Source organism: Hipposideros armiger, unplaced genomic scaffold (assembly GCF_001890085.2).
Source record: "Hipposideros armiger isolate ML-2016 unplaced genomic scaffold, ASM189008v1 scaffold_229, whole genome shotgun sequence".
Classification (NCBI taxonomy): Eukaryota; Metazoa; Chordata; class Mammalia; order Chiroptera; family Hipposideridae; genus Hipposideros; species Hipposideros armiger.
The window spans coordinates 2291982-2316998 of record NW_017731579.1 but is presented as its reverse complement, the minus strand read 5'-3'; the positions used below and the strand labels follow the sequence as shown (position 1 = coordinate 2316998).

General features: G+C 42.6%; 1 protein-coding gene across 1 annotated transcript in view; it reads left to right on the top strand.

Moving 5' to 3' along the window:
* PPM1H (protein phosphatase, Mg2+/Mn2+ dependent 1H) overlaps nt 1-25017 on the top strand; it is a 261715-nt gene that overhangs the window by 125584 nt on the left and 111114 nt on the right. The window contains exon 4 of the mRNA XM_019654743.1: nt 9222-9334. Within this exon, the coding sequence (XP_019510288.1) occupies nt 9222-9334 (113 nt within the window). The remainder of the gene's footprint in view (nt 1-9221; nt 9335-25017) is intronic.

The following is a 25017-nucleotide window of genomic DNA, read 5'->3' as shown; positions in this document are numbered from 1 at the left end:
CCAGGACAGCAAGGGCAGGAAAGTTACTTAAGCCAAATCCTTGCTTCTTGAGGGTTCCCTGAAAGGGCATGTGTTTGACCTGTACACTTGTTGGGTGGTTCCACTGGGACATCGCCCTTTTACAATAGGGCTTCAATTCTCAGTAAAAATTGGCAGCAAGATAAGAGTTCCTGGCATTGAGTGCTGGCCAAACTTTAAAAAATGAAAGAGAGGGATGGATGGTGCATGAGGTAATAGGCTTATTAAATAAATGTATGCATTATTGCTTCTCTTTCTGCAGGCTCATTGATGCCAGCTGGTACAATTCTCCTTAATTGAAATGAGCCTGGGTGCCATCTGTTATATACATGTGTATGGATTCCAGGTGTTTCGGGAAATAGAACTTATAGTAAAGGGCTCAAAATTAGCCCCCTTTTCACACATCTGATCTGAGAACAGCTATTTTACCGTGATTGGCAGTGTGAGTCTTACTGCTTTTAAAAAAGTACAGGCTGATATTCAAGAATCATTTGTTGTACTTGGGACCATGGAGTTGTTTGTACATGTAAATCTGAATGTGCCTGATGAAGAAATTCAGGCTCCTTTCCTCTAAGCCTCACTCCTGAGAACACACCCCGGGGGAGTGAGTGCAGCTTCTCTCCATGTCCCTTGCTGTCCCTCTGCCTGTGACAGTGCACAGTGCTCTGTTCTGTACCACCCCCTCCTTTCTTTGAGATCACTTTCTACTGAGGCAATGACTTGGGTTCCAAAGATTTTCCTCTCCTGAGGAAGCAGCAACCTGCATTCAGATAAAGAGTAAGAGATACGTAAAGATGTTATAGGGACTTGAGTAAGGTGAGTGGGCAGTAGTTTCTGGTAGCTTCCAATCTCAAGGAAAACACCAAGAGGCTGAAAAGTTTATTTAGGAAAAAAAAAAAGGAATCAAGGAAGTAAAATTGACTCTTACTCCGGCTTTATATCATGTCAAATCTCACTTTCCAGCTATCACAGAAACACTGGTATAAGTTTTCTAGACACTGATGTTCAGAATGCTAAATATTTCATTGAGGTACAAATTTGAAAGTGGGATCCCCTGAGTGGAAGGAAAATGAAAAACAAGAAACCTTGGGTTTTTAATTTCCTTCAGTAATTGCTAGTGTCTTAAGGGACAAATTTTACTTGGAACCTCTGTATTCTCAATTTTATCCACTAGAGGCCAATGTCACATTGAGTCAGGCCTCCACAAGGCTCTCAGGTTGTTGTTGCCCATTCATGGCTCAGGGTTACTAGCAACAACTATAATATATTTGAAATGAGAGGCTCATTCAGGAAAAAAAAATAGTAAAGAGCCTCATTCTTGTCTTTTATATTTATTTAGCTTTTAACTAATCAGGTCTTTACCTGAAAATTTTTTTGGAAACTTTATAGTTGCCAGTGAAAAGATTGTTTCACTTCTTGTGTGATTCACTCAGTCAGTGAGTATTTGTTGAGAACTAACTATATGCCAGGCCTAATTGTGGAAGAACACTGAACAAAGTAGGCAAAGCCAGTATTAAACAAGTCAGATATAAATGGAAAGGGCCTTCAGAGGAGAAATGCAGGGTGAAGTAGGAGCCTGAGAGAGAAGTGAAGTGAAGGGTTCCCTGGAGAAGTGATGCTCAGGGTGTGGGGGGTCGGAGTAAAGCAGACAAAACCCAGGAGGCTGGGAGAACGGTCTGGGCAGAGGAAACTGTTAGCCTGGAGGACCACATCAGAGAGAGAGAGAACCCAGATGGGCCATAGGCAACCAGCTGACATCTACTACCGTGGTTAGAAGGTAGATTTCAAAGATAAGAATGATATAAGGTGAGCTGGAGAGGCAGTCTGGAACGCACCTTTGAAGGACACTGCTGTACCATATTATGAATTTTTGGTTTTAAGTTTCTTCTTCTCTAATTCATCCCACCCTATGGCTTTCTCTTTACTCTTCAGTTTTCCCCACATTGTCTCTCCAGCCCCCCGTGTGCAGAGGTCCACCTGGACTTTTGCCTGTGTGCTTGTCCTAAAGTGAGATACTCATCATTCTTTGGTTCTCGTAGTGCTTGGTGAGGTGACCCTACCTCCTGCCTTGCTAGTGATTGAGACAGTTGATGTTTGTTGGCCCTGAATCATCATTGATACTGTCCCCTTTTATTCTCAAAAGTGTCCCTGTTTAGGGGCCTGTTGAGTGGGCTCAGTTGGTTAAGAGCTTGCTCAAGAGTGCAAGCTCTGAGCATCAGGGTCACCAGTTCGATTCCTGGCCTGAGCTGAGCTGCTGCTAAGCTGCCAACAGGTGGCAGGATGGCTCAGCTTAAAAAAAAAAAAAAGTGTCCCTGTTTGGATGGTGTCTTATGTTTACCCTAATTACAAATAGATGCTCTTGTTTTCCCTTTGCTTCATCAGGGACTTCAGGAAAAGTCTACTCCAGTGTCATAGAAACGGTGGCAGCCTTCACCATTAAGTTGGTTGGGGTGAGCTTCTGAAGCCACGACACAGAAATCTGGTGTACTCTCGACTTAATGCCCTGTAAGGCCATTGCCAACTCATATAAAATACTTTTTTTTCCCTGTCCCTCTTAATATTAGGTTTTCGAGAGTCACGGTTTCAAGGTAAAACATTTTTTATTTTTTAAATTGGAGAACAGTGTGTTTTTCCAGGACCTATCAGCTGCAAGTCAATAGTTGTTTTAATCTAGTTGTGGAGGGCGCAACTCAGTGGCCCATGTGGAGATCAAACCGGCAACCTTGGTGTTGTGAGCACTGCGCTCTAACCAGCTGAGCTAACCGGCCGCCCCAAAGCTTTGTGTTTTTTTGAAGTGCCGGCTTACGACTGATGTCCTTATCACCCGACCTTGGTGGAGCCTCTTCAGCCTTTTTAGATAGGGTGAGGTTTGGAATTTCCTTGACATTCCTAATTTTTTTCTTCACTAGCCCACCACTTTCTAGCTTTCCTATTTCTAGGTGCTCCTTAGGCCTTGCAGCTTTTGTGCCATTCTGGTGCTGTAAGAGGAAAACTCAGTGTTAACTAAGATTAGGTCGTGTCAGCTTTGTGACTCTCGCTTTCTCCCTCACTTTTAATTCCCTGACATTTCCCAAGCCCAGCACCTAAGCCGCAAATTTGCCTCGCTGATGACATCTCTGCAGCTACCCTTCCTCAGATTCAGAAAGTGACTTATAATATCTTTCAAGGCAAAGTTTGCCTTTCACTTGGGGGTTGCTTTATTTATGGCATTTCAGCAACATAGAATCAGAGGTCTTTGGTTTCTCTCTCTCTGTATCTCTTCCTGCAATGCCTTCTCAACCACAAGTATACCTTGAGCTAATATTTTTTTATAAGCAGCGTTCTTCTAGACACCATGGAGGTCTAGAAGTAAAAGATTAGATTTTATACCTAAGGGCATTTGTAGTCACACATTATATGACTATAGAGATGTACAGTATCCTTTATTTAATGATATTCTAAATGACATTAACTGGGGTGGTAGAATGTTGATATCTATCTGAAAGGGGTCATCAGTTAGAAGATTCAGAAACACCAAGCCAGAATAATGCGTACTTATTTCCAGGAAAATGTAGGTACTAGTCAGAAAAAGAGACTAATAGAAGTGGGGGGAAAATGCTTTGAGTAAGGGGAGATGATAACAGTTTCATCAAATGCTGTAAGCTTCTTTGAGGGCACTGCTTCTCCTCTCCTCTTTGGTCCTCGGGTTGCCCAGCACAGTATGTGGCCTGCACTGAGGTGACCTCTGACCGCTGGCCTCCCACCCTTACTGTGCCTGCCGGCAGAGGCAGGTTTGCCCTGTGACCCCCTCACTGTAGCTCGTCTTAGATCTTCTTCACAGTGAGAAAGCTGCCTAGCCAACTCCTCCTGTGTGCACCGTGGAAGGTGAACCATGGCTTCCTAAAGAACCAGGATTTCAGAACTTGGCGACTTACTTCAGTTCTGTTTCCTAGCCTATTGTATGTATAGGTTGTTGTTTGGCCCAAGATGATAGATATGAATAAGATAAATGACTTCTAAGTCCTGATGTGTGTTTCCTCCCTACTTCCCCACCCTACAAAACCAGGATTGAATAGTCAGCACATCAGACTCTTGAAGTCCATTGTTGGTATAGTTGCAGGAGACCTTTGCCCTCCCAGGAACCACAATCAAGTCAGCAGTGATTAACCTTTCAGCCCTCCACCTACAGGATTTGAGTTCTGGACACAGGCAGGAGAATCTCAAAATTCTGTCCTATTTCCTTTTCAGTGTGGGTAGATTCCTCACCGCAGTGAAGAATGTTCTAGAAACTTGGTTGTCCCAATAGAGCAAAAGGGCAATATTTTAACTTGTAAAGCTACCATACATCTTCCTGTTATTGAGTAAATGGTTGGAAATTCTCAGCTTGGCTTTGTTGGTAAAAACTATATGGTGACACTGGCGAAGAAGAGGAGGATGAATGCAAAGCTTATTTATAGTTTAGAAATTCTGGTGTTTTCAAAAATGAGCATATTCATAGTAAGTTGTGGATCTTTGTGTCTATTTAAGCTAGAGTTTTGTTTTGTCTTTGTTTCTGGTTTATCAGGAAGTTCCTAGAAGGAATGAGCTAGTCAAACCACGAACAGCCAGCAGGTGGCAGTATTAGGCAGTACTCGTTTTCTTTCCTTCCGCATTGCCTGGCTGACAGATTGGCTTGTTCTCAGAATAAACCGAAATCAGACCCAGATACTAAAACCATGCAGAATCTTATTATTTGTGACTGACACTATTAGCAATGTGTTCAGAACCATGTTTTAACCCAGCTAGGGGCAGCTGCCAAGTCCCATTGAAACTACCCGACACTCGCTCCGTTCTGTTGTCTGATACAGCTCTCCTTCTGAACCTGAAATGGGTGGGAAACAAATAAGGACCCTGGGGTTGCATCATCTCTGGGACTTTTCAAACCAAATTACAATCATCCCAAGCAATGTATTTTTTTTTTTTTGTCTTGCAGTTCTTTCCTGCTGAATTAGTCTCATTTGATATACATCTCTTTTTTCTCCTTCATTGCTCCCACTCTTCCTTGGAACAAAAAGCAAAAATAAAGCCTCAAGTCTTAAAAATTGAATCGATCCTTTGATTTAGAGATAAACCTAGCTTAAATGTAATATTTAGGCAGCTATAACACAGGGTAAATCAGTCCTGCTAAGTAGAAAGTAGCCTTGAGATATCTGGAGGACTCTTGATTGAGCAGATAAATGAATTATCTCATTAATTAAATCTTATGAATCATTTAAGTTGATCCTTTTAGACCAACTTGAAAAGGAATGATAGTATGTGTATGTTTTTTGCTAGTTTTTATAAACGTATTATGTCATGGGGTTCACTGATTTCCTCATTTTAGAAAAAAATAGTTTAGCTAAATCATTTTTAGCTAAAATGAGGAAGTATTCCAAATCGGTCTTTGTTTAGCATAGAGCAGTGGACAGTTTTTCCTATGATTTCATTGATTTTTTTGAAAAAAATACCCAAAGTTGAGGGTTTAAAAAAAAATAATTATACAGGTTTTTGAATTTTTTACCTAGAATGTGAGAGGCTTAAGCTAATTGGAAAAGTTGTGAGTTTGAAGAAAATAGATAGTTAATTCAATGGTAAATATATCTTTATTGACTTCATTTATCATGTTTGACCTGATAGTAAAAGGACCATCCAGATGGTCTTTTAATGTTCCTTTCAGCACCACGATTTTGGGAAACATCTTTTAAAGAGGAGTAGGTAGCGTAGGAAAAAATAAATGTGCTATTTTGGCTTCTAGTGAGGGGAGGGGGAAGCATTTATTTTTAGAATATGTTCTAGTTATGCCCAGTTTTAGAAGAAAAAGAAGAGTGAATTTTAATGTCAGTGAACCCTTTAGGGTGACAAAGTCTTTCTCATCTTTCAAATCCTTGTCGCTGTGATTCCAGAGAGCACACATGTAGTTAAAGTGTGTTCAAGTGTTACGCATGTGCCCACACACACGTATATTAACACACAAATGGAGGTGGCGAAAGCATGACCATATTAGCAAAGTTTTCTGGATAAAGCACAGCTAGACTTTAGTCCACTATTTATGTGACAGTGCTGCCAAATTTAGCATTCCTTATGCTGGGGGAGCTAGAGCTGTCCGTAGTTGAAACACAGGAAAAGATGAAAGAAATGAGGGCCCACTGAGTGGCTCAGTTAGTTAAGAGCTCGCTCAAGAGTGCGAGCTCTGAGCAACAGGGTCGCCGGTTCGATTCCCGGCCCGAGCTGAGCTGCCACAGGATGGCTCAGCTAAAAAAAGAAAAAAACAAAAGATGAAAGAAACAATGAAATCAATTAGAAAAAAATATACTGAATCACTATTAATGTAATAGCAAAGGATTAACTGGGTAGGCTAACTGGAATGTTTCCCAAAAAATTAAAGGTGAACATGAACTCTGTGGTAAGCAAAAAGCCTTAGTGTTGAGCACTCTGCCTTGATATATATTTTTTTAAGGATTAAATAATTTTATAATTGGATTTTCTTGTGATATAAACCATGATAAATAATACCCTGACGATGCAGAATAAACTCGTTTGTCTGGGGGGGATTCTTTGCTTAGACGGCTCTTTCACATACCACAGCATTTCCCCCGCTTTTAGATGGTACCAGTGTGTATGTCAGTCATTCATACTCTAGTCCACGTACAGCATGCAAGCAATTGGGTGCTCAGGGATTCTTAATAAAAATTGCCGTTAATTCAGACTTTAGGTATTCAAACAAATATTGATTCTGGATGTGAAATGATAGTTTCTGTAGCTAGAGAAGTTCCTTCCAATATATTAAAAACTGTAATATTGGGTTGGACTTTATAGACCAGTTTATATGTTAATTTGATGAAATATGTATTATAATATCAACTCTATTATTTATTTAAATGCAAAAAAAAATGAATCAACCCACCCACAAACTCCTTTGTGATTAGGATTGCTGGTTCTGTTTTATGCACTGTTTGGAGGTTAAACAGACAAAACTTCTGACGGCTTGATGCTTTCTCCTCTCTTCACTTCTTTGTGACAACCCTTCCCGGCTGACATCAGGCACCTCCTTTTCTTTATTCCCTAGCCTGCTGTCATCCTTGTGTAGGTTCTGAGAGCCATTCATTCATTCTTGTCATGTGACTGCATTTTAACTGAAGAATCGGTTCCTGCTTACGTATCATCTCAGTGAGCATTTATTTGCATTGTAAGCTTTTCATTTCTGAATTGTGAAGCATATTTCTCATGTTATGGCAGAGGTACGGTGATTATTTTGAAACGTAAACATTTTTTAAAAATTAAATTTATTGGGGTGACATTGGTTAATAAACTTTTGTAGGTTTCAAGTGTACAATTCTACAATACATCATCTACATATTGCATTGTGAGTTCCCCACCCAAAGTCAAATCTCCTTCCATCACCAAAAACCTAAGCATTTTTAAGTATATGTCTTCATATGCCCATTTAACAAGACATTTATTAAACTATCTTTTACTTGGCCTGGTATAGGTCGTTGAGGGTCCAGCAACGAGCAAGAGAGGTGTCTGCTCTCAATCACGGAGCTTTCAGGCTGTGGGAAGGATCTAGATAGCATGCTAAACTCCTCACACACACCATCTAATTTAATCCTCATGGCAGTCCTTTAGGAAAGCTAATTTATACAGAGTTTAAGTCAATTTTTAAAATTCAATATAGTCCTTGAATGCTATCGTCCACTCACTCCCTTACTGGAATTTTTCTTCACTTACGACTTAACTACCACCTCCATGAGACACACATTCTTACCCCCTCCGCATGGCTCCTTAGCCCTCCCGCCCCCTTCCCCTCTCCCCAGTTCATTCCCAGTGTGTTGCTTTCCCCCAGCTCCTGTCTTTGTACTTTGTCTCTACTTACTTTGTAACCAATACGCTGTTTCTAATTTGTAGCCTCAGCTCAGGCTCTTCTCCTGTTTCCAGTTTCCCATCGGTGATTTATCTAACTTTGTATTACCACCCTGGCCCCTGGAATAAAGCAGTTGCTCATAAATGCTGGATTACTGAATTCTCTCCCCCTTTCCCATGAGGCGACTAGCTGAAGCCACTGAACTCTAATTCTGTGGGTTTCTAAGTATCGCACAAGTGCCCTGGCCCTCGGTCTGCCCACAGCACCCTCAGAATCATCCAGGGCACCATTTCTTCCTCTTGTGTGCTTATTACCCAACCCACATTCTCCCTCCTTCTGCTCTAACACTAGGTTACTACTGGAATGTTTGGCATTTCTTTTCTTTTCTTTTTTTTTTTTTAGCTAGCATTCAGTTTATTTTCCTAACTCAGCTTGCGTTTTCCTGAGGTGAAGAACCCTTGCTTCTGTCACTGACACAGAATTTCACAAAGACGTCTGTCTTGAGGATGATGCATATCTGTCAGTACAAGTGTTGGTCTATTTTTAATTTTCTTGGGGAGCCCTCATTAGGTGGCAAGTAATATAATAACCTGGGCTTTGGGGAAGAGAACTGAACTGGAATCCAAACTCCAGCCAGGTCAACATGGGCAGGTTTTCCCACTTCTCTGCATCTGAACAGTGAGGTTAGTAATGTGGTTGTGAGGACGAGATGAGCTACGTGCAAAGAGCTTAGCGCCCTGCCTGACAGAGGACGTGCTCGGTGGAAGTTGGCCGTGCTATGCCTGTGTGTCACTGTTGTGAATTAGTGGGAAGAGAAGTCACAGCAGAGTTCAGGAGCTTCTATCTTTGATCAGTAAGATGGGATTGACTCCTGCCTGCACTGAATAGAGGACACTGTCCTTCAAATCACCTTCCCTCTAACTGTAAAAGAAGCTATTTATTGGAGACGCTGGGGTTAAAAACATTGCTCAGTTCCAGGTACTCGGTGTTATCAGCCTCTCTATTGCATTTTCCACATAGCAGCTCAGGCAGTCCATACAGAGACTACATTTTCCATAAGCTGTGATATTTATTGAATACAATTGGTTTTATTCTTCTCCTTTTTGCCTGATTGTATCTGCTTGCTGTCTGTGGGCCACAGATGGCCTAGCAGGCAACAGTTTCATGCCATTGTCCTCTCCAGAAATGCTCATGAAGTGGTGGAAAAGCAAGGACTGGAGAGTCTCTGGTCCCTTCTTTGAAGCCCATGCAGAACCTTAGGGCTGTGTCAAGGGAGTGAGGCTGAGGAACCTGTGATTCCAGGAGTTCCTGTACAATCCAGCACTGACTTTGTTTTCTTCTCCAGGACCTACAAATAGAACAAGAGCGGAGTTCATATAATATATCTGGTGGCTGCACAGCCCTCATTGTGATTTGCCTTTTGGGGAAGCTGTATGTGGCAAATGCTGGGGATAGCAGGTAAGCAGATTGGCTTCCTGGTTCCGACTGATTTCTAATGCCTTCCGATCATTTTTATCTTGTTTAAAAATAAAATCAATGATTAGAAATAAAATAATTTGGCTTGGGATTAGATATCGAGAAAGATGAGCCTTCTACATCTGAATAAAAATGCATTTAAGCAGAATCAGCAGGCTAGTATTAAAAGGTAAAGGCAATCTTCTTGTTCACGGTAGCAGATACAGTGTATGTATGTGTGATTAATCAAAACCAGTATCATTCAGATAGTTTTGAACTTCAGAACCTGATTTTTCATGAAAGCTTAGCGGAGGCATCATTTATGAGCGGTGAGGAAGGAGGAAAGGAATTTGAATGAGATGGGTGTTGGGAGGGAACCCGGGAGGACGCCTCAGCTGGTTCCACTTCTGCTCAGTGACTTTGCACTGTCCCCTCCCAGAAGCCCCGGAGTTTCTCTTTTTGTGCACCTGCCCTTCTCTCTCCCAGGTTCACCTGAAAGGAATTTTGGCCAAGAGGTTATGGTTAACCCTTATGCTACCCGGTATCACCAGGAATAAGATAAACTTGTGTTTTAAATTTTATTTTAAATAACTGATGCGTCCTCACTTGAGGTGCGGGAAATTTTTAAAATATAGACTTTGTGAAAAGTGTTTTGATATGCATTGCACACGTCTCTGCCCTTTAGTAGCAAAAGATGTTGGCTTTAAAGCAGGACTTGGGGCTAAAGACGGACTCTTGATTCTCAAAGCATTCAAAGTGTGCTGGACTCTTAACCATGATGTCCTCAGCGGATGAGTGACTTTCCTGTGCAGACTGTGGCCGTGGGATGCTCTCATTCCTCTGTCTTCTTCCTCTGGGGCACATGCCTCTTCCCAGCAGTCATGCTTGCGCTGGCCCTCCTTGAGGTCTGGACCCCATCATATGGCGGCTGCCTCTCTAGCCTGGAAGACCAACTCCCTCAGGCAATCAAGGGACTCACCCTAAATTGTACAGCCCTGTGTTGCTGGACATCCTGAGAGATGTGTCGTCAGGTGGTTTGGTCGTGCAAACATCAGAGTGTACTTACACATGCCTAGATGGCATAGCCGACTACACACCTAGGCTATACCGCATAATCTTATGAACCACCGTCCTATATAAGGTCTGTCACTGTGGTTATACCGCACATGCTTGTACTTTCATTTACAAACAAGAAAGCCTGAGGGAGATTCCATTCTCCTTAGTTTAGCATCCCTTGCCAAACTAAGTAATAGTCTGGTTACTTAAAGATCTTGAAGACTAAAGGAGAGTGAACTGCCAAAGCAGCAAGATTTGGGGTTTGAAGTTTGATGTTTTTGAAGGTCTGTTTATTTTTAAAGTGTATGCGGCTTTCCATTCTACTCTATAAGATATTTCAGTTTCAATATAAAGTTTTGCCATGTAAATGGAAATGTGTATAAGATGCCATGGTTTTCTGATGGCTTCTATTCCCTAGTGTTGTACCAGGGGCCTGACAAGAGACAGCCTCCAATTCGGACAGGTCAGCTAAATGAAGGAGTGAAAGGGAACCAACCAGAGCAGTGAGGCCCAGGACGGTGTTGACTACCCTAAGCCTGCAGGGACCAGGGAGCAAAAGCTGCATCAGAGCCAGGAGGGTGAGGCCACAGGTGAGGGCCTCTGGGCAGGAGCCACAGGAGAGAATGGAAGACATACTCTGACTTCTCTTCGCATTCCCCCTGTCTTTTGCCAGGGCTTCCCATGTGATGAGCCCGTCAGGAAACCAGGTGACAAGTAGCCCAGGGAATGTGGGTCATAGAGGCCAGCTATCCAGGGCACAGACACAGGCCAAGACCTCATCTCCGGAGTGGGGACAAGCAAAGAATAGCCAGCAAGCTGCTGTTCTTCCTTTCCTTCTCAGCCCCAGGGTTTGAACATCTTAAAAATAGGGATTCTCACTCTTCAGGGGGCCTTTTAAGACACACACTGAGGAGGTGGCCTCTGGGCCTCTTGTTCTAGTCTAGATCTTGAGCTTGTCGGGAGACAGATGAGCAGATCAGGAGGTGCTTCCCCTCTGTACTGAGTAAGACCGAGTCGGTGATTCAGCTGCTGCACTCATAGTCACCTTTTGTTTTTACGTCTAGGTCCACGTCCTTTGAAATGAGTTTGCTTTCCTAGCCCGTCCAGTGACTGAGTGCCTTGCTTCCTGGGGACAGGCCCACCCTTCATCTCAGGGAAGCACCTCTCACCAGATGACCCCAGACTCAGAAGAAAACCCAACTTCTGTGCCCGCAATACCTTTACGTTGGGTTATTCTTTTCATAGAAGCAACTCCTCCCCAGTGCCTTTTTCTCACTTGGGAACATAGTTTCCTTTAAAGCTCTGAGCTCCTTAAGGAATCCACCTCTCCAGCCAGGCCTTCTGATCCTATATCCCAGAAGCTCCAGTCCCTTGTCCAGCACCTGCTGGTCCCAACTATTCATCTTCTGCACTCTTGCTTTTTTTTCCTTTTTCAAGTGCCAATTTCTGGATGAGATTTTGATTTCCTCATTTATAAAAATGGTGGTAGGCATTGGACTAAATAATCTCTAAAATTGCTAGCATTCTAACGATTATCCTATGAGGGACACTTAGAAAGTAAAATGATGCTATAAAGTTTGATCTTTTGGTTATTTTATCTTTCTTAGGGTCAGTTTTTGAAATGTTAGCATAATTGAGGTTGCCATGTTTCTTAAGTGTCCATCAAAGTATGAAGTTTTACATGTTATTCCCAATGAATTGAAAAGCCTAACAAGCACTTTTATCCTTATTGAAACTGTAAAGCACCAAAAAAAAAAATTATCCTATGATAAAATAGCATCTCTAAAACCTAATAGGCTTAATTCTGTTTGTACGAATAATATTCTGGCCCCACCATCCAGATATGAATTCGGTGTTTTATGGCTGATTTGGTTGGGTTTGTTGTTCACATTGGTTCATATGCCATATAAGAAACCTTAGAGCAAAATGAGCTGTATTTGTACCATCCAAAGGATAGCTCATAGGAGGACACTTATTCATTAGGGTTATTCATTAGCTATTTTTAGCTGTTGGGTGAAAAATAAACATTTCATATCATCTTATATAGGATCGTTGCCCAGTTTATATTAATAATCTATTACAGGTATTTGAGTTTACGAAAAAATTCAGTTATTCTCAAGAAACATCAATTAAGTGAACTTCGATCGGACCTATGTAAATGTAGGTCCATTATCATGTATGGACACGTGGTCATGAATCGAGGGCTCAATTTAAACAAATGATTAGAGCTGACAGAAGAAGATCCTGGCAACAGTGCCCTGATGAATTAAGTGCTAATTTTCCTTCTTTATTGCCAAGTATTGCTTGCCCTGTGTTTACCTTAAATCTTGACAGTTTTGAGAGTGAAAGCTAATCTTTGTTGTAGGGTTCACTGCCCCATATTTCCTCACACTTGGGAAGAGAGAAGCTTTGCACTGGTTTGGTTTGGACGCCACTGGTGATCAGGAACTATTTTCTAAGCCACTTAGTGAGCTATGAATGATCTGATTTGCCATCAGGTGCATTTGTACTGGGGTTGTATTCAGGAGAAGCCTGATGTTGTTTGTGGCTTCCTGGTGTTGGAGTCAGTGACCACCCTTGGTGTAGGGTTGGCTGCAGTGATGCCAGGTGACTGGTCCACAGCTTGGGATAGACTTGCCCATCTCTCCTCAGCCGAGATAACCAGCCGTGGAGGCACATGTGATAACTATTTAATGCACGCCAATTGCTTTATTTTTCCCAGGCAGAAGCAGCCAACTCAACACCTAGGGGATCATAAGGGACCAGGAAAGAAGCAGATGGTGGGTGGATTTTCACTTCAAGCAAAAAAAAAAAAAAGAACCACACGAACTGGTAGCATGCAAATGTCATGCAAAGCAGTATGCAAACTATCACCCATGATGTTTGAGTCATCCACTCCTTGGGGTTCTGAGTGAGTCTTCATTTGAAGAAGATGCTTTGACTCCATCTTAGAAGATAATTTCATTTTATTTCTAGAGAGCTAAGGCACTGAGGAGGCAAAGTTGTTACCACTTATTTTAAACAGTGTCTAAAGGTTTGGCAACTGAGACTAGGTGAACTCATTCACATTAAAGAAACCATTTAATATTTGTTAAATTCATGATTCTGCTCTTGCCAGATTTATAGTGACAACAGCAATAAGACTGCTAATAAGTGCTATGCACATGTTAAATACTGTAACAGAGAATCATGTTTGATTCTCTCCGCAATGTAGTGAGAAGTAGGCATTGTTAATATCAGGTACATATACTGAGGCCCAATGAGGCGAACGGATTTGCCCAGGGCCCCACAGCTGTGAACAAACAGGGTTGCCATCCAACCCAAGACTGGAAATTGGAGCACCATGTTCTCAGCAACACCCTGTACCCCGGCACTTCCCATCCATGCTAAGAGTCACAGGCGTTTTTGTTTTGTTTTGTTTTTCACTCTTAACATCTCTAAAATCAAGTTGCTAACATTTTTCCTATTTATATGTAAAATAATGGAATACCTTATGATGAATGGCATCTTTGATTTCACCTAAAATGGTCTATGGGGGGTGTAGTGAGTGGATGGCTGCACTAGAAGTTATTGTAAATGCATTGCAGTAGTGAAGGAAATAAACACTGGGTGGTCCAGTGCATTCACTTATGATGTAGGGAATATTTACTCAAAATGAGGGCTGCCACCCCGTTCCACAGGCCCCAAAGTTCTATGAGACCATTTTAAATCTCATGTTTTCATTTTGATGATAATCTGTCGGAATAACATAAGCATTTTCTGTATCCACTGGATGACTGTCTTATAAATGATTACTGCCACAAATTTAGACCCCCTGTTTTGTCATATTCACAATTTCTTTGGCAACAAGTAAGTGTCTTGCAGACTTTGTCAAAATGAGTCACAGGCTCTGGGGAGTACACGGTCATCTTCATGTTCTTGAAGGTCTTCCTAGGAAAAGGGCAAGGAGGTCGAATGTGTTCACGAAACAGCTTTGTCTACAGGAAGGAACATGCATTCCACAAATTGTTCCTTATTGTTCCAGTAAGTCCAAGTCCAGCCGGGTTGGTTTTGTTTCATTTCTCTTGCCCTCATTTTTAATTTTTCAGAATTACCTCCCATTGAAGTTAAAGTCCTCTCTATTCATGCAGAGGTGAATTCCTCTGGCAAGTCTGAATTTTCTTGAGGATAGGAGTTAGGTATTAAACAAGGCTTTCATGTCTAAATTCAAAACCAATTAAACATCTGTGGTGTCTTCTCTCTCAGGCCTCTCCCCTTGACTAGTGGTAAGATAATGAACATGAGGTAACTGCCTCCAACCCAAAGGAATATAAAGCACTATTCATTCCTTTTTATGTGCATGGGCACAAGTGGCCTTCCTGAACCTTCCTGAAGCTGCTTATTGCTAATAAGCGGTTCATCCGTCTACACCTGCCAGTGAGCTGCTTCTTTGATAGTAGCCTTCCTCTGAGCTCAGAAATATAATTGATCTTCCTCCATTGACTACGTCAGGTTCGCCACACCACTCACTTTTTTTGATAAGTGTCTGGAAAGTAGCATAGAAAGAAACCAAAATTAACCACCATTCTCTCTACTTGGGAAGTTGAATTGCTGTTTCTACCTTTTTTCTGCATGCCCTCCTCTCATCTTTTTAGTAAATATTCACATCATCCCTACGCTATACCCATAACCTGTAGAAGGGATTAGCAGAAAGAAAAACATTACTATCAGTTGATCACAAATAACATGCAAAGACACAGGGACCGTGTGATGGTTCAGAACAGTCTTGACTTGTCTCATCGAGCCAGTTGTAATGTGCACGGCTGCACCTGAGGGGCCCGCCTTTCTCTGAACTTCCTCCCTGGCTCCTCCCCTTGGATTTTTTTCAAACTTCTCCCTGACACCTCCTTCCCTAAATCAGTGGTTCTCAATATGTGGCCCCCAGACTAGCTGCAGTAGCAATTGGGGACTTGTTGAAAAAGTGAATTCTAGGGCTCGCCTCCAGATCTACTAAATCAGAAACCTGGGGTGGAGATGGGGGAACAATTTGTATTTCAGGGTTTAAAACTTACAGCCTTTTCCGGCCTGAGGCTAATGTGTCACACACACTGAAGCTATCGAGCACCCAGCAGTCCATGCAGGCAGGAGAGCTTCTAGGGCGACACTTCCCCTAATGCCCTCTGACACTGTTACCTGAGGTGGAGGGGTCCCGCCTACACCTCTGCAGCTGGCTGTGGGTCCTTTTTGCCAGCCTGATATTCTGGAACATAGGTCGTTTCCCTCAAAAAGTGGGAGTTGGGGTAAGGATTTCTTGTGTGACCCAGCTCCTTATCTCAGACTCCCACTGACGGCTGGGTAGTCCCCCCTACACCAGGCTAGGATTCCCTTATCAGAAATGGGTCAGACATGACTGTGTGTGGACTTCTGGCCTCTTATTATCGGGCCCCTGGGAGAGTGGAGTTCTGGCTCTTGTACCCCCATCACAACCAAAGGTGGTGTTGGGCTGGGAAGTCGCATGGATTTTGTAGAAATGGAATATTTGCACTTATAAATGCTGACATGAGATTATTGTGGTCAAGATAGTGACCTGATCTATCCTTGGCTGCTGAGATAGGATGAAACAGTGGGTCCATGTCAGGAGGGAACTTTCTAGTGGAGAACCCCAAGGCTTTATTATCTTGAGCCACTCTAGCCCACACCAAGATTTTCAGGGCCTCATCATCTAATTTGCTGATGATGTGAAACCAAGTCAGATGAACTAGCAAGATTCAAAACGACCTTTAGTGCCTAGGAAGGTGGAGCTTAACCATAGTCAAGGAAGTCTAATACCTATCGAAAAGGAAAAAAAAAAAAAAAAGACAGGATAGGGGAGACAAAGCTTACCAATGTCTCCCATTTTTTAGAAACTATATTTAAGTGGACAGTAAATTCAGTCTGGTCTGTAGTGTGATGTAGCCATCAGACCCTGATATAATCATAGGCTGCAGCATTTGACGTATAAGGCTAATCATTATAATAGCTAATGGTTTTTGTTGTGTCTCAAGCTCTGTTTCTCATTTCTAGGGCTTTACATGAATAACCTAATTAATCCTCACATCAGTCCTTTTGGGGAACTACTATTATTAATCCCCCTTTGACACATGAAGCCCCTCTCTGGGTGACACCATTCCACATGTGCATGAATGAACAGGAACCTTCCAGAGAGAAACCAGAGTGGTGAAGAGGTTTGTAACCATGTTTGAAGAGATGAGGAAAATTCAAACGAACTAGAGTTTTTTCCAGCCATGTGAAAAGATAACGTGTGTTGGTGTAAAAAACTTCTTCGGGTATTTGTCACAAATGAGGGAGTGGAAAGGCTTGCTCTCCGTGAGTCTGGGACAGAGGTGACAGCCACAGGGCCCAGGGCAGTGGTTAAGAGCAGGGACTCAGACAGCCTGGGTGATCTTGGCTCTGTTACTTCCATTTGTGCGTGACCTCTGGCCAGTCCCATATTTTCAGTGCCTCGGTTTTGTCTCCTATAAATGGAGATGATGGTAGTACCCACTTCCCAGGTGAAGATTGGATGAGCAGATGTGTGGAAAGCTCTTAGCCCTGGGCCACAGGAACTGCGCAGAAATAGTTAACTGCTATTATTGTCATCGTGCTCAATATGAGCTCAATAAGAGCTGTCAGTACTCAGTGGGAGCTGTTCAGAGATGCCGTAAGCTGCTGTGGAAAATAGTGGGTTCTCTCTTAAGGAAAATATTTTTGCATCAACTGGATTACCACCGAGTAAGAATATTGTACTAAGTAATTTGGCTTTTCAAGGTCGCCATTAAGCATTATTTCTATGACTTCGGGAGCATCTTAAAACTACTGTGACTTTTCACTTTTTCTTTTTTATGAGTTTAATAGCCTTGCAATTTGTATAAGGAAAGGCACAAGTGTTTCCTGCTGTACAACAGTATATCACGTAGGCTAAGTGTGGAAACAATAGACCCCCAAATTCGCTGGCCTAGAGAAGCAGTGGCTTTGTCTCTTGCAGGCATTTGGAGACCTGGGATAAAGGAGGGCCAGTCACTTCTCACACTTGGCTTCCAAGGTTCCTGGGGGCACCTCCCTCTAGTTAGCTGGAAGGAACAGGAGCATGGAGGGAGCACTCAAGGAAGGTTTTGATGGCCCAAGCCAAGAAGACACACACATCTCATCCACATGATTTCCATTGGCCATTCAAGTACATGGCCATCCTGAGACACAAGGACGCCTGCTGGGGAATGTAGTGGTTGTTGATGTAAGAACATCCAAACCTGTAGAAAAATGTTATAAGAGTTTACTAGAGCCAAATGGAGGACATGCCTGGAAGCAAGATCTCAACAGACTGAGAAAATGCTCTGGAGAATGACAATTTTGCAGTTTCTTTTATCCATTTGGAAATAAGGAGGGAATGTAAGGAAGATTACATGAAGGTAGGAGAAAGCAAGGCAAAGAAATTTCTATGATTGGACTACAGGATAGAAACAAAATTATGTGCTGTCTTGAGGGTGGTCACCTTTTAGAAAGAGTGGTCTGAAAGGGTGCATTTCAAAGATGTGTTAACATAGATGCATAGAAACAATAGGGCTTGCTTAAGGCAAAGATAAACCTTTTATTAAAAAGTTACGTGCTTGGGGCATGACTACCCACCATGACTTGCCCAGTTAGGAATTTATGATCAGATCACCCTGGGAGGTTACTTTCAGCCAGATTTATTACAGGGCTCTTTTTTCATCGACTGAGGCTAAGTTGTGTCCCCAGGCCCAAGGGGCACAGTTTCAGCCATCATTGGGCACTGAGAAGGGAATTCATGTTACCAGTGTTGACGAAAAATATCCAGCCTAAGAGAAAACTTGTAAGAGTTTATTTGAGCCAAACTGTCGACAATTGCCAAGAAGCAAAATCTCAACGGTTGAGAAAATGCTCTGTAAAATGGCAGTTTGCAGTTTATTTTATACATAAAATCAAAGGAGGAAGGTTACATGAAATCCATTGGTGATAGATTAAGGGGGTGGGAGAAAGCTAAATGGGAATATCTTTGGGATTGGATAAAAGTACATTGGAGAGACAGGTGCTCCTCCCACACAGTTGGGTGCAGGATAGCTAACAGTTTGCTCTTTACAGCACATAGAGATGGTAATCAGGAGACAAGCATGATAGGAATTTTGCAGTTTCCAGCACTGGTGGGGGGAAAAGGATTAAAGATTTTATTTTAAGTACAAAAAGACAACAGGCCCACTGAAAAGACACAGATAACTTAATGAGGATGCTCGAGATGTGACTTCCTGCCATGACCCACCTTAGTTAAGAATTTTTATGTTCACACCATCCTCTGTGGTTATTTTCAGTCTCCTGAGCTTGTCAGGTATAACATGTGGCCCCTTTTCCATCCACACCAGGTTCAATTAGTGATGGCGTCTTTATCTGTTGTTACAATTTTTCTCATTTGCTGATGAAGCTACAACTTGGATGTCAGTATCTTTTTTAAAGCCCAAACACCAATTACAAATCTCTTTTGTGACTTTAATTTTGTCACTGTTAGATTTAGAAGAGATGCAGTAAGTTCAGCTTAGTTAGATTGTCAAAGGCAATGAAGAAATAGCTGTCTCACCATGATCCACTTTTATCTTGGAGAAGAAGACATTTGGATATTGAAAAAGTCTACAACTAAATAGCACATCAAATATTTGTCTTTAGAAAGTCCATCATGGACAGTAATATTCATTTTATGCAAAAGAAGATTTTATCAGTTTTATTAAAACTTTATCAGTTTTATTAAAGCTGATTTTTTTAATCTTGATTTTGTTCTTTGGAAATTGTTTTTGTTATTTTTAAAAAATTAGTTCTTTGTTTCAGTTACAGTTGACATTCAATACTATTTTATATTAGTGTCAGGTGTACTGCATAGCGGTTAGACATTTATATAATTTATGCAGTGATCCCCCTGATTAGTCTAGTACCCACCTGGCACTGTGTATAGTTGTTGCAGCATTATTGACTATGTTGTCTATGCTGTACTTTACATCCCCATGACTATTTTGTAACTACCAGTTTGTATTTCTTAATCCTTTCCACCTTTTTCACCCAGCCCTGCAATCTTCCTCCTTTCTGGCAACCATCAGTTTGTTCTTTGTATCTGTAAGTCTGTTTCTGTTTTGTTTGTTCATTTATTTTGTTCTTTAGACTCCATACACATATAAGTGAAATCATATAGTGTTTGTCTTTCTCAGTCTGACTTTTTTCACTTAACATAATACCCTCTAGTTCCATCCATGTTGTCACAAATGGCCAGATTTCATTCTTTTTTATGGCTGAGTAATATTCCATTGTATATATGTACCACACCTTCTCAACATCACTAATCATCAGAGAAATGCAAATTAAAACCACAATGAGATAATCACCTCACATATAATGTCTATCATCAATAAGTCAACAAAGTGTTGGCAAGGATGCGGAGAAAAGGGAACCCTTGTGCCTGTTGGTGGGATTTCAAATTGTTGCAGCCACTATGGAAAACAGTTTGGAGGTTCCTCAAAAATTTTAAAATAGAACTAACTACCTTATGACCCAGCAATTCCGATTCTGGGTATTTTTCTGAAGAAATCCAAAACACGAATTAAAGAAGATGTATGCACCCCTATGCTCACTGCAGCACTATTTACAATAGCCAAGATATGGAAGCAACCCAAGTGCCCATCAATAGACGATTAAGATTATTTTTAAATTGTCATCGTTATGTTACAGAGATTTTTAAGTGACGTACAGTTCTGTTAAATAATTAAGACATACCAGTTTAATAGTTTAACCTTTTAACTACTCTCAAAGTGTAATTCTTTGGTATATTTTTTGTTTGAGGACATTTCTTCTTTTTGAAGTCATCCTTAATAGAGTCAAAATAATTACTTTAGAGGGATCATTAATGAATATGTCTCAGTTCATCTGAAGTTTATTTATGTTAAATTTGTATGATTCACTGTGCGTTTATTATACTGTCAGAGCCCCGAAGTGAAGGTAAGATATAAGCTGACTCAAATACCACTGGAGAAGCAGGATCCAACAGATACTTGGATGGCAGCCATGAGGCCGGCATGTGCTGGGGAAACACAGTGAATGAGGCAGACAGGGTCTCTGTCTCTATTTGCAATGCAGTGTGATGGGCAAATGCAGCGTTTCGGGAGACAGATAAACACTGGGCTTTAATGAGTGGAGCTCCCTTAGGTTCAAGGGGGAAACTCTAGCACATATGCAGTTGTGCTCTTTGAGTTCTGGAATAACAGTGATGGTACACTGCATCAACAAGCTTGCGACACAGGTCAAAATCTCTTGCTACAAGAATTCAGCCGTCTGACTCCTTGCTTTACTATTCCACAATGTCTCTGTTGTGATTGTGAATAGCACTTGGAACCTTGGTTGGTCCTTGAAGGTCATTTTGTGGTGCAAATATTTTGGGTGGGCCTGTACTTGTTTTTGTGAACCGCGAGCCTCGTTAAACCCTCATCAATGGGTGATGGTATGTGAAGGTCTTTCTTGTTTTATGACAGGGTGTTGCTATCCACTGAGTCGTCCTCATTGGTGTGCAGTATGTGGTTATCAGGTCATGAGTTTGCTCTGGGGAGTTAATAGGACAAGATGGGCATTTAACCTTCAGTGTTGCCCCCGTCTGTGTGAGCAAGTCAACACACTCTCCAGGAAGGTGGTTTAAGCTGTTAGTAGCAAGAAGGGAGGTGCCAGCCCCTGAGAGTGAGCTGGTATTGTGGGTGACACAGCTTGGTGAAATGGGATGAGTCTGGGGTGCTGGAGTTCAGAAAAGCTCGCCCTCAGCCCGACAGGAAACACCTCCGCTTCCCCGTTTGTGTAGGGCTGGCTCCCACTCTTGAGCGTCACCAGCCTGAAGCACATGGACACAGTACGGCATGTGGTTCATTCTTTCATTTATTCACCTTCATGCCAGGCCCTGTCGTAGGCACCTCCTGCCTTCGAGGAGCTTGCAGACGAGTCAGGAAACAGATGACAAGCAGGGCAAATATGTGAATTGTTGAGGATGCTTGATGGTGATGATTGCTAGTGAGAAAAATAGAACAAGAGGGTGCTCAGCAGTCTCAAGTGGGTTGAAATTTCAGATCGAGAACCAAGGAAGGCATCACTGAGGAGGGGGCCTTTGAGTAAAGGTCTGAAGGAGGTAAGGCCTAAGCCAAGCAGGTATCTGGGGAAATGAGTGCTGCCAGTCAAATAGCAAAGGCCCTGAGCCAGGAATGTGCCTTTTCTTGTTGAGGACCAGAGAATAAAGACAGTGGTAGGGGGGTGAGGCCAGGAAAGCGCAGGCAGAGCCCCGGCACTCTCGGCAGCAGCTAGTGCAGCTGTGACAACGGCCATGGCCGCAGGGACGACTTTGCATCAGCTCTTCTCTCTTGCTTGACTCTTCAAATAACGGAGTGGTCTCTCAGCTCTAGTTTTAAAGTCTTCATTCCCTCTTGCACACTAAACCCTAAGGAATTCTGTAAATTTATGAACAGTTGCATCTATACAAGCCTTTAAAGACCACACTGTATGTCTTTTGTAAAGCAATGGAACTGTTGTTTGTTGGTTTTCTGTTAGAATCTTATGTAATTTCCAAGTATATAAAAACAGATAAAGGCGGGAGCAGTTCTGACTGATGTCAGGAGCCAGGCTGAGTGCTCACACCAGCTCCCCTTTCGCGGGGTGGCACCCGGGCTGCTCTGGGGGACAGTAAAGCCGTCTGAACTTAGTGTGAAGGCCAGTGACCTGCTGCCGAGATGCCAGACTTGCTTGTACATCAGAACCACCTGGGTGTTTTTCCCCTTTTTTATTTGCTTATCTTTCAAAATTTTATTATGAAAATTTAAAACATACACCAAAGTCGAGAGACTCACAGTGCACTCCTGTGTACCTACAACTTAAATTCTGCAATTATCATAATACTATTTTAATCGCATATCTGTCCATTTATCATTCTCTCTGTCAATCATAGGTGTCTGCAGACATCTGTGTGCCCCACCTGGGGGATTTTAAAATAAAAATTGTCGGGCCCCTATTCTCAGCCTCACTTAATCAGAATTATTGAAGGTGGGTGAAATCTTTATTCTAAAACTAGGTGATCCTAGTAGAACCACTCTGGGAACCACTGGTCTGGTCCAAATCCCCGTCTTTGTTGATAAGGAAAATGAGGCCCAGAGAATCACCTTTCTCCCCTGGGAGCTGGTGGCAGGGCCAGAACTAGAATCCAGGTCATCACCTGCTTTTGCAAAGCCCACTTTCCAAGATGTTGCTTGGTATCTACTCAGCAACATCAGCTCTTTCTCAGATGAAATGATACTCCTGCCCCGCTCTTCCTACCCGTTAACAGTTTGCTGAGCCCTTACTCATTTTAGGGAGTTGTGGAGAAGACTTCATTTCCTCCTTGGCTGAAATTTTCAAACACTCTCGAAATAAAAGCTTAAGGATAGAGCCCCAAAGCACAGAAATGAAGGTTTCCAGAGTGTGGCTGTCCGATGTTGCGCTTAGAGACAGAAGTAGAAACAGCACAGGGCTGGGAGCCCAGACACTCGGAGATAAACTCCACCCCTGTCCCCAGCTGTGAATGGTAGAAAATTCATGTCACTCTCTGGGCCTCAGTTCCCTGCTTTGAAAACAAGCAGAGTTACCAGGATCTTGTTAACTGATGTCATCCATCTCTGAAATCCGGAGACTGGCCCGGCCAGCACACCTCCCGGCACCCTGAGGTCCTGGTCCATTTTCCTCCCCTGTCTCGTTGGCTTAGATGCCAGAAGTCAGAAAAGATGCTTCTAAAACCAAAAACAAAAATATCACAAAGCTTGAGAACTGGAAAGAATATTAGAGGCTGCCTCGCGTGCCCCTGAAGCACCTGAAGCATAACTGTAAACTCTATGGAGTCCCCCCACTGTCCCCACCATCTGACAGAGCGTATTGGCTTGGATTCAGCACATTGTCCGATCCAGTCTGCTGAGAGTACAGTTCCAGAGTCCAGAGCTAATGTTTGGGCACCAGCTCGCCCTCAGCACTGCATCCTGCCCTCCAGACCGGAAGCAGATGCTCTTTTACCCCTTTGTTTTAAATACTGCCCGCCCACTACTACTACCACTGGTATTGCTACTGCTAGTACTGCCGTTACCGTTACCACTACCATTACTACTAGTAGCATTAGCATCACTACTGCTGGTACTCCAACTACTACTTCTCTTACCTCTAGTACTGCTACTGCCACGAGCACTACTTTTACCACTAGTACTATACTAATACTATGAGGACTGCTGTTACCATTACCACGACCATTACTCCTAGTAGTACTTCCACTACTGCTATCACTAGTACTACTTCTACCACTAAGACTGCTGCTGCTTTCTCCTCTCAGTTGGTGGAGCCAGTGGTAAAATCTGCGATCAGGTGAAGCCTCTCCCCTCTCCTCTCTCCCCCCTTCCCCTTTCCCCCTCCCCCCTCCCCACGAGTTTCCCTTTGACTCACCCCTTGGGTACCTACCCAAAGGGAAGTGGCTTCCCTGACCCCCTCCTTCAGGGTTTCAGTGCATCGCAGATAAAGTAGCAGCTGGCACCACTTCCTCCTGAGGGAGGAAGAGGGTTTCTTCTTGGGTCCCAGCTCAGTATGGTTTTGATTAAGGCCCTAATTCAGGTCAACTTTACACTTCAGACTCATGGCACTGCCGTTTGACTCAGTAATCGTTTGTGTTAACCCAAGATGTCTCTGGGTAATGAAAAAGAGGTAATGTGGAATAAAAAAATGAGATACAAATCTAAAAGTGTCCAGAGAGTGGCTAAGGAAGCCCCATAGTTGAGGCGCACGTGTGGCCTGCTGAGTGGAGGACGATTGGGACACAGAATGGGGCTGTGACGAAGCACATGCCGCTGGAGCTCACGCTGGCCTGAGTTTGAATTCTAGCTGCACAAGCTGCAGCATGACTTTGGGCAAGGTTCAGGCTCTCTCTAAGACACAGTGCAGTGCGTTCATCTATGTGATTAAAATAACACTAGCCCCCTTCACGGAAGTGTCCTATTAAACGAGAGGGCACCGAAGGCATTTATCTTATGTGCCTGGTACATTGTAAGCACTCAATACATGTTAGCTATTGTCTGTATTAAAACAGAGAGTCAGAAAGGCCACGGGTTGGTTAAAAGGACAGGGTTTGGAGCCAGATGCCTGGGTTTTAGTTCCAGCTCCATCACATACTGTGTGACCTTGAACAAGTTCCTTAACCGTTCTGTGTACCAGTTAGCTCATCTGTAAAACGGGAATTATAACAGTCCCTGTCTCACAGAGTTGTTGTGAGGATTTAATGAGTTAATTTAATTCAAAAAATATTTGCATGCCCACTATATGCCAGGCACTGTTCTGGGAACCAGAGATTTGCTTATCAATGGAGACAAAAATCCCTGCCCTCGCTGAGCTTGCATTTTAGTGGAGGGAAACTGTAATCAATAAAGCAAAGAAGTAAAACATATACTACATTAAAAAAACATTAAATATGACATGCTGATGGGATACATTTGAAATGCTTAGACAAGCCTCTAACTTCCATATGGAAAGCACTTTTAATAAATGTTAGTTATTAATATTGATTATCAATTTATTGCTGCTGTTACTAC